We start from the raw sequence: 10,466 nt of genomic DNA on the forward strand, positions 1-10,466 counted from the left end.
AGAGGGGACAAAGGGTCAGGATTTGTGGTAAAATCGATTAGCAAACTCTGTACAAAGAATAACATCAAGTTAAATTTTGCACCAAAGGGAAATCATCGAGCCACAGGTTTTGTGGAGCAATGTGTTCGAACATTTCCAAAAAAAATGGCATGTTTTTTCCAAAAGCTGAAACCAGCGTTAAAATCAATACTAATTGAAAGTATGTAAAATATAAGAGTTACAACACATCAGTTGATGGGATGTACACAGTTCGAAGCGCGTTTTGGTAAAAAACCGAAAATCATTCCAAGCACAACAGTCGGCTAAAATATTTTTTTGACAAAAGTCACTGTTTGCAATAGATCGGATAAAGAAGAGACTTCCTGCTTGAGTAATGCAGGATTGCGTGCAGTCAGATGACGACTCCACCATAGGTGAGTTTCATACAGAGGTTGGAGCACCCCTTGAACCAACCACTTCAACTCAGGTATCATCAACGAGCGCGAACACAAGCCTGCAGCAACACCAAGCAACAACTGTTGGATTCTCGGAAAAAAAGCTTCAAAATTTTTGGATAACCAAGGATCGATTAAAATTGGAACCCTACTTTGAGTAACTCAGAGAAAGGGTAGTCCGGGAAACTGATCAAACAATTACCGTATTCTCGGGCAAAGTATACGCATGTCTAACATCTTGATAAGTTAATGTACTCAGCTCAGATCAATGACAAACCGGTAATCTGCAAGGACCAGCCTCATGAGTATAGAACTCGAAGCCAGCAAAAACAGCCGCACTGACAGCATTGGCAAAAGTATTGCTGAAAATAAAGAGTCAACACAATATGCGGCCGTCAACAACCAAGGGCAGTGCGGACAATCAAATCAGTATTGACAGCTCGATGGAGAGATTGATGTCGACACGGAGCCCGGTGAGGTTAAGACCAATATTAGAAATAGGGGCGAAAAAGGTCGGTGATAACGAACCAAGAGCGTTGGAACGAATCGCGGAATAGCCAATGGCAGGCGGAAAATCAATCGAGCTAGAGGCAAACACTATTTTTTAGACCCACAGGCCGGCTAGATAGTGCCTTATTTGAGCTCAGAAGACGAGCGTATCGCACAAAAGGATACAACAGGGAGGTTAGGCCCGCAAGTTCTGTGAGATTTTTCATCGCCAAGGGCGGAACAAAGTGATAAATAACAGGAGGGGTAAATTACACAATTAACAAGGGCCGGGAAAGCAACCAAGAATGATCAGGTAAAAAGACACCAAAAACAACCGTAACGCGACTCAAATTGCGACAAATGCTAGAAAGAAGGCCGCCAAATTTTCTGGGAGAAAGATTCTTCACCAGTGCGGTCTAAAAAGAGACATATCAAGTAAATGTTTTTAACCAACAGAACATAACAGAGGAAAAACATAACGACCCGCCTAAAACAGCAACGAGTGTGGTGTTGCGAACAGCGAGCCGAGCGCGGGTGGAAAATAGTGCTATTGTGGGGGTTAGATTGACAAAGAAATTTGAAACCAGTAGCCCACCGAAGAACATACCAATCTCGGAAAAGCGCAGTGCGGAGGACACCTATTTTGATCGTGAAATACGCCGGTTCTACTGGTGGAGCAATTATATCCAAGATGACATCCATGTGCTGGATGAACTCGTGTAAGGAGATTTCATGGACATGTTAGATAAACTTCATCGTATAGTGAAACAAACGTCGGGATTGCCCTTGGTGACTGATTCACATGACGGTACTATCCACGGCTTCAGGTTGCAGTCTCTCTAGCAGAAAGAAGTCGAATTCACAATTTGAAACAGCAGAAAGAACTCAAATCTGAAGAAATTAGTAGATATCGCGTAAACCAATATCCAACGATTGTAGCAAATGACAAGGCAGGAAGGAAAGTCCTTGATAGGCTAGAGACAGAGACAGTGATATCAGACCAATAACGCGTAGGATTAGAAGCGCTACGCCGGTCATACAAGGAGGAACCTCACATGTATTAGCACTGAGTACGCCTTTGGCTGCTAAGATCAACAGTCAACCAGAAAAGGAACTAATAAAAAAAAGTTGCTCAAGAGCGTAGGGTGGCAGCTGAAGAGAGACCGACACATGTGGCGCTAATGCGCCAAATAACAGCCGTGGTTAAAGAAACCGCCGACCTGACCAGCGTCAGTGGGGACTCGAGTGGTACTGACGAACTGTACGTAGGAGACGAGATGTCAGCCATCAGCATGACAATGATGATCATAAACAGATCTTCGAGGAACTGAAAAGTCTGTTGATTTCAGTAATGACAAACCGGCAGCTATCGGGGGGAAGAAGGACGGTGAACGATAAATGATAGCCCGTCGGCTAATGAAACGAACTAGAATAAACTGAATAGTATAAAGTTACTATATCCACTACAGTGCAGTGAAATTGGTTATTAATGTTGTAAATTGATAATTTAATCGAAGGGGGAATGTAGTGTAGGGGTCATGTTATGATCCTAGAACATGCATTTTGTTATGATTACTTAACATTTTATGGCCACCAAGGTCAACGTAGCAATCATCAAAAAAACGCGCGTATAGCCAGTGGCTAGGGTAAGCATTGTGAATTTCACTCGATTCTCTGCCCTCTATTGCTAACTGAGATTACTTACCGAGTAGTGCAAAAGCTTAATTACTACGAAGTAGTGCAAGTTCAAAAATAATCACTTTTTCTGCACTGCAGTGGACCTCGGCCCGGGATGTGTAGGTATGAGGAAGTTAAAGGAAGGGCGGAGGGGGGCTATGATTAGGAAAAGAGAGGGAGGAGAAAAAAGTTTGTATCCGTTTCTTACCTTTCTGACTAGCTTTTTTAATCTGCAATTAGCTCATTTGCTCATTAAGTTGCAATAACAGAAAAATATAGAGGGACCTCGTTTTTCATTTCACGAAAGGTCATAAAAGGGAAAGTTGGAATAGATTATCAGATTATGGTTGCATTTTTTAAAGTATCATTAACACTACGCGAAAAATGTTAACTGAAAATTTAGAGAGTTTTAAAATGATGATTCTACTTCGGTCCTAAGAGAACACAATGTTTCTAATTCGGCCCTAAGTGACATAGAAGATAACCGCTTGAACCAAACTGCATGAAGGTTTAAGGAACCGTAATTTAGTACGATGTACCGAAGGTTTTCTCACGAGAGTCCCCGGGTGAGGAAAAAAATTTAGCAACAAACACAGGCTAAATTTTTAGTGAAAGAATAAGGGTAGCAGCGAGCTGTTTTTTTTCTCTTTTTTTCTCTTTTTCTTGGAAATGATGAATCGGAAGAAAATTAAATGATTTGGATAAAGTAAAAATTATAAAAAGCACAAACGGTCCTAAGAGAACACAATGTTTCTAATTCGGTCCTAAGTGACCTAGAAGTGAACTAGAAAGTGATGTTTCTACTTCGGTCCTAAGAGAACACAATGTTTCTAATTCGGCCCTAAGTGACCTAGAAGATAACCGCTTGAAAAAAACTGCATAAAGGTTTGAGGAACCGTAATTTTGTACAAGGAACCAAAGGTTTCCTCACGACAGTCCCCGGGTGAGGAAAAAAATTTGGCAACAAAAAGAGGCTAATTTTTGAATGAAAGAATAAGGGTAGCAGCGAGCTGTTTTTTTTTCTCTTTTTTTCTCTTTTTCTTTGAAATGATGAATCGGAAGAAAATTAAATGATTTGGATAAAGGAGAAATTATAAAGAGCACAAACGGTCCTAAGAGAACACAATGTTTCTAATTCGGTCCTAAGTGACCTAGAAGTGAACTAGAAAGTGATGTTTCTACTTCGGTCCTAAGAGAACACAATGTTTCTAATTCGGCCCTAAGTGACCTAGAAGATAACCGCTTGAAAAAAACTGCATAGAGGTTTGAGGAACCGTAATTTAGTACAAGGTACCGAAGGTTTTTTCTCACGACAGTCCCCGGGTGAGGAAAAAAATTTAGCAACAAAAGGAGGCAAATTTCTTAATGAAAGAATAAGGGTAGCGCCGGGCTGTTTTTTTCTCTTCTTTTCTCTTTTTCATTGAAATGATGAATAGGAAGGAAAATAAATGATTTGGATAAAGGAGAGATTATAAAAAGACAAACCTAATAGCACCTCCATTACAGAAAATGGCTAGAAAAAGCTCCCAGTAGAGATTTGATGAGTTTCAGGACAGTTTGAAAGTTTTTCTCAATCTATCTGCAGAGTTTTCTTCTCTTTACCCGATGATGATGTAATTTCTTGAGGCATTGCCACTTCTTGAGGCATAGTGAGCGACCGTTGTCTGATGAGTTCTATCCGCTCCTCAGCGCCTCAAGCGGTTAGAGTGTCCCTGCTTTCGTGTGTCTGATCGGTAGGCGACAAACCTTATTTTTGCGGCATGTTCTCTGGTTCGCTTGTGTTGTCTAATTTGATCAATCCTGGATACCCTGCCTAGTTGGCGAGATCCTAGAGGGGCAAGGTCTGATGAGTTCTATCCGCTACTCAGCGCCTCAAGCTGTTAGATTGTCCCTGCTTTCGTGTATCTGATCGGGCGGCGACAAACTTTGTTTTTGTGGCACGTTCTCTGGTTCGGTTGTGTTGTCTAATCTGATCAATCCTGGATACCCTGCCTAGTTGGCGAGATCTTAGAGGGGCGAGGAATTGGTCGAGAAAAACAGCAGTCGAGTTATGAACAGCATTTGGGTTGATTAAGACATTATTAATATTCAGATCATCCATGTCAATGTTACTTGGATCAGTATTGTTCATAAAAAAATTTGAGAGCTGAGTGTTTTGTGCAATTTTTGGTCGGAGATAATGATTTCGGAGCGTTGGTTGGTAATGACGATTTTTCATATGCATACTGGTGTGTGATTGGTTGAGATTTTCTGCTCATACTTTGCGCCCTCTAACGGCCAGGAATAAGATTAGTTAACTTGTATAGCACCACGTGATTGATCTAGAGAAACATAGTACTCGCGCCCACCCTGTAGTGGTTGTAAGTGTGGGGTGAAATGACCGAAAGTGATTTGACTGATGGCTTAATTCTAGACTTAGTGCTAGCGAGGGATGACGATGTGTAGGTGGTAACGTTATTTCGCGCTTGATAGGAAAAACAACGCCATCTTGAGGTCGAGTACTACTAGGAAGCATCCGTTTTGATTGGCTAATCGAATCCTTAAAAAAGTCCACCTTTTGACCGGTACTTGAGCAGTGACTTTTGTGTTGTTCATTGATTGGATGGGGATCGACCCAAGGAACCTCTTTCTCCCGTTCCCTATGAGAAGTGATGAAATTAAGGGCCTTATTAAAAGCCTGAATGGACTTAATTACAAACAGTTTGTCATATTGAGAAGTAACGGGGCGTTAAACGTGGGGTAACGTGACATATAATGAACTATGCCTAAGGTGACATCAGGAACGTGCATCAACTCAAAATTGATGGGTAATAACCTACCAGCCCACCTGGATAAACGAGACTGATACGATTTGTAGTTATAGTGCTCATTGAGCGCGGAAATTACAGTTTCATGATGAGTTAATTATTGAAATCGATTGCCTAATAGGTACTTTTGGAAGTGTTCGCATGACCAAATTATCGCCAAGAGTTCCAATTCGTGGGACTGTAGTTTTCCTCTGCATTGTTGAGAAAACGTGAAGCGAAATCGGTTGGTGACCAGATATTGGGTTCGATCTCCTGCTCGATGCAGGCATCTAAGCCACTATGGTTAGCGTCACATTTGATTCTAGATCTCTAAATGAATCGTAATTAAAGAGGCTGAGGATTTTGGCAATAAGACCAGTAATGATTTTGAATGCAACATCCTGTTCCTCCCTCTACGTGAAAAATTGTTTATTACAGGCTTTCAACGAGTGGCGAAAATGCACCGTGTGTCTATGCAAGTTCAGAACAAACTTCTGCAGGTGGTTCAATGTGCCCCTGAACAATCATAATTGTTTTGGCGTTTTTGGAGGTTTGAAGGATTGTATGCGCTCAATTTTTAAAAATTTGGGGGAGTTTTTTCATCACCGCTTCAACCAGAGTGTTGTGGTCCTCCATGTTTCTTTTTGTGACCACCAGAATATCATCTAAATAACAAATGAGCCCTCTAAAGTGCAGCCCAATGCCTTCTGGAACTCCGTCGGCATCTCGGTATCGGTATTTTCCTGTTGCTTCTCCACGCAAGATACTGAAGTTACAAGGCTGGTTAATGACGATAGTGGCAACTGACTGAAATCGTATTTTAGGTCCAAGGACGTGAACCACACTTTACCAGGAACGTCATTGGTAATAATCTGCGCCATAGAGTCAATGAGGTCATGCATATTGGGCATCGAGTACTTAATTTTTTTTTTCAGATTTGAGCGTTCATAGGCTGGGCGTTAAGAGCTTTTTCGATCGAACCATCTTTTGTTGCTGTCACCTCAATAGGTGCAAGGAAGCAGTCCGTTGTTCAGTTGTCAAGTTTTTTAATATGCTCATCCTTAACTAAGTTCTTGATTTCGCCAGCGAGTCGGTCCTGAATATGTATTGGGTTTTTCCGACCTTTCACTTGCCTAGAAATGAGAGGGAATTTGAAGTGGGTATAGAATTTTTATTTTTCGAACGACCCAATTGATTAAGACGTGAGCATAATGTTTCGCGTAGTACAATTTTCAAAATTCCGATGTAGATTCGTGTGTTGTGCCCACTAGTAGATGAAAAGTCTCAGCTTTTAAATGAGATGTCACCAGTTTCTCGCGCAAATCCAGACCAAGGAGTTTTCTTGTCCGATTTTCTGAAAGTAGAAAAGTAGAGTCTTCAAGTTTCCACCCTTTTTTCGAAACAGGAGTCGTGACAGATGCAAATAACCGAATGAGACTTCTGTTATAAACCACATATGCAATTCCAATTGGGTGATGTGCGATGTCCCCGAATTGAATACACGGGTTTCGTGAGAGTAATAGGTCTAGCGTATGCTTGTTGAGGAACGAAACTTGACATCCGATATCGATAATGGAATAAAAAACTGAAACCTGATCGAAGTTGAGTAATTAGGCTCCTAGGCTTCCCCGCAGTTGACGTCAATAGTTCAATAACATAAATCTACACTTTGTCTTCCAACTGGAAACTTCTGTATTCGGGCTCTCTGTTATTTTCGTCGTCAATAAAGCCCCAGTCTAACGCGGGGCTAGGTGTTTCCTCTTCCTCACGAACTAGACTCGCACTTCGTTTTGTCCAATTGCAACACTTAGCAAAATGTCCGCGCTCTTTGTAGAAGGTACACGTGCCTTCTCCCGCCGGGCACGATTTCCTGTGATCGGGAGTGAAAGGAGTGCGACAAAAGTAACAGGGTTCGTTGCCTTGGTTTCCTTGATTTCGACGGTTTGATTAATTTTGAGGGCCACCGCGCCTACAAAAATTGCCTCTAGTTGACTGAATAGAGAAGGCCTGCTCCTGTTTGACCTTGATGACACCCGAATGCTGATTGCGCGGCAAGTTTTTCGGAAACTGTGAGGAAGTGTTTGCTCCCTGATATCATTCTAAAGCGAGTTTGAAAGGGCCGTCCAGGTCCGTCGTGGCTTTGATCAGTTGTTGTTATCCTTCCGATTAAGAGGTTTTTAAGAGCTTTCCTCCCCTGAGTGGTCGGCCAGTTGCACATGACGAAAAAATATCTTAGTCTAGCATCAAAACGGTAGTATAAAGTTTTATGTGTTCAACCGTGTAATCTCGGTCAACTTTGAATAGGACTTCACAACTATCGTGGAAGTCTTTGAACGACGTCACACCGACGTCGGTGTGCGGGAAGGAGCCATTGTATCGCCGCCTCTTACCTTCATTGCCAAGCGAGAAAAAATTCTTGATTTTAATCTGGCTTCCGTTTCGTCCGTTTCGTGGTGAAACCAGTTTTGACTGATTCGCGGTCCTTTCCTCCGTCATTCCTGATTAAACTCAGTCACTCTGCGGACAGCTATCTGATTCCGGAGGATCCTAGCATTGGTCTCAGCAGCATCTCCGCCTTGTCCTGGTGCCTCCTTTTTCGGAAGAGGTTCGTCGATAATCTCTGCTGTATCGACGACGAGATTATTGCGGTTGATATTATCCTTGAGACTCACTGCCTAGAAGAATTGACCAATCCAAGTCTCCCACAGGAAAAGAGGTTTAATTGATGGTTTCGTTCAGAACTGAGCAATTCCTAACAAGTCAGTCCTGTCGTCGTTCACAGTAACTGCTAGCTGCGCCATGACATTATCCGAAGAATGTTAACTCAAAAACTAGAGAGTTTTATAAGGATAATGTAAATTAGTTGAATAATAATTGGTTGGAAATAGAGTTGGTTGAATCCGATACACAGTATCAATTTAACATTAAAGGAATCACGTTTACAACATAAAAGTAAGACTATGTATTTAACACCTATATCTAAGCATAACATAATCAAGAGTGACCGTGTTCAACACAATGTTTCTAATTCGGCCCTAAGTGGCCTTGAAGATAACCGCTTGCAAAACACTGCAAAATGATGTGAGGAACCGTAATTAAGTACGAGTTACCGAAGGTGACCTCAAGATAATCAGGGAAAAATTAAATTTCATTATAGGGACGTTTTTGAAAATTTTCGATTGCACTGAGCTTAGTTCGAATTGATCGGTTCCTATCGAATTGTGGTGACGTCTTGTTGGTTTGATGATTCCAAGTTCATTTTCCGTGTTACATAAGCCAACCATAGTATAAACCAGCCGAAGTACAAACCAGGCGAAAATACGTAAGTGTTGTGTAATAGTTATATAAGAATTACGTAACAAAGCCGAAAGTTATGCAAACTCATTCATATGATGTAACTTTTCGGCTGGCTCATATACGCCGCTTATTTTCGGTTGACTTATGCTTCGGCTGGTTTAGGTACTCTCTCATTTTGAGAAGGTGGCATTCCAGCCTCGTTTGAAAGCCTCTCGCATCGGCTGCATGAAGAGAAGGATTGGACTCCTTAAGATGATGCCGAGAGTGTTGACCTGGAGGCCGATGGCCTGGTAGAAGATGAGGTCGTTCACGGTATAGTCAACCAGCAGCCAGAATCCGTAGAACACGAAGCAGTAGGAAATGGATCCGAATATTGCGTACATGGCCGAAGTGCCGGCAAGAGCCATGATTAGCTGTAACAGTAATAGGGGTGGCAATTCTTTAGTAGATATCATAGGGGGGATTGTTAAGTAGATCCGGTTTTTCAACCCAATGTCCACTAGAGGAAAAATGTTTCTTTAGAATTGTAGCTGTAACAGTAATATAGATATGATTGGCATGCACTTTGAAATTATATGATTCGCATCGAAAGTATTTTTCACATGATTAGCAGGAATATTGTTAGTCATGGTTAACTTATACCACACCTAATCAACCACCACTTTGCTTGAGATACTTGAAACTGGTGGGGAAAAAACTGTTAACTGTTCTATGTCTTAGTCACTGTTAAAGAGCCTCAAAACTTTAATGTTGTCATTGTCTTGAAAAACTCGCTCTTGGTACATAAATTTTGTTACTGTGGGCCCTTATGAGTGTTTTTTGACGAAAGTCAAAAACGTTTTGAAAGAAGCCACGCTACGCCCAAGTTTTTTTAGTCACATCAAAAAAACTAACCCTCTCCACATCCCACGACAGATATTGTCTTTTATAATATTTTACTAGGTCAGGTTTAGTTACCCGGGTTGACCAAAATGTGCAACCATACGTCGCAGCATGCATGGTTCCATGGAAGCCATGAAAAATTGCCGACGTATTTTTATGTTAAAATAACACATTTTCCATGCATGACGCGACGTATGATTCCACATTTTTTTAAAGTATGGGGGACTTCAAATTAGACAATATTGATACTTTTACTAGGGCTGTTGATAAATTATATGTCACCATGGAAGCTTGCAATGTATGGGTACTATGGTATCATGCATGGCGCGACGTATGGTTACTATGGTACCATGCATGGCGCGACGCATGGATACCATGGAAACATATATGGCGCTACATATGTTTAACAAAGAACCATATTTGGCGCGACATAGAAACTGAATAATCAAGGATGTGCATGGTTGCGCATTATCTTCTATGGTGGGCAACCCGGGTAATACGCCAATGAACGTCTCATTAACAACAAAAAACGGTAGAAATGATTGTCTATCAAATCATGAGACGAATTTGCAACAAATTATAGAGTAATTAGGTCAAGCTTTAACCTCTTTTTCGGCAGCTGAGTTGTTGGCGCTGTTTTTTCGTCCCTGAATGAGATATAGCAGCAGCAGTGTTGCCACTGAGATGATCAAGATAGCTGGTAATCCGACCAAACTCATGATACGCTCCACCAATCCAGTCTCACTCGCGCAAAACAGCGTTGTTCCATCGTCGATTCTGACACTCAAAAGCGACATTGGGATCAGACTCACGCCAATGACCGCAATCAGTGGTGCCAGCAGGTACCACGCAGTTTTAGTGGTGCAGTTTTGTTTGTACCTAATAAAAGAAGTATAACTTC

The 10,466-nt window shown here is 41.6% G+C and overlaps 2 protein-coding genes across 9 annotated transcripts in view; both read right to left on the reverse strand.

Annotated features, from left to right (window-relative positions):
- The window catches only part of LOC134847966 (sperm flagellar protein 2-like), a 584,566-nt gene that overhangs the window by 504,924 nt on the left and 69,176 nt on the right, over positions 1–10,466 (reverse strand). The window lies entirely within an intron of this gene.
- The window catches only part of LOC134848796 (uncharacterized), a 4,316-nt gene continuing 2,703 nt past the window's right edge, over positions 8,854–10,466 (reverse strand). Inside the window, exons 2-3 of the mRNA XM_063866307.1 lie at positions 10,171–10,444; positions 8,854–9,096 (exon numbers count right to left, since the gene is read on the reverse strand). Coding sequence (XP_063722377.1) covers positions 8,854–9,096; positions 10,171–10,444 — 517 coding nt within the window. The remainder of the gene's footprint in view (positions 9,097–10,170; positions 10,445–10,466) is intronic.

Source organism: Symsagittifera roscoffensis, chromosome 6, assembly GCF_963678635.1.
Source record: "Symsagittifera roscoffensis chromosome 6, txSymRosc1.1, whole genome shotgun sequence".
Lineage (NCBI taxonomy): Eukaryota > Metazoa > Xenacoelomorpha > Acoela > Convolutidae > Symsagittifera > Symsagittifera roscoffensis.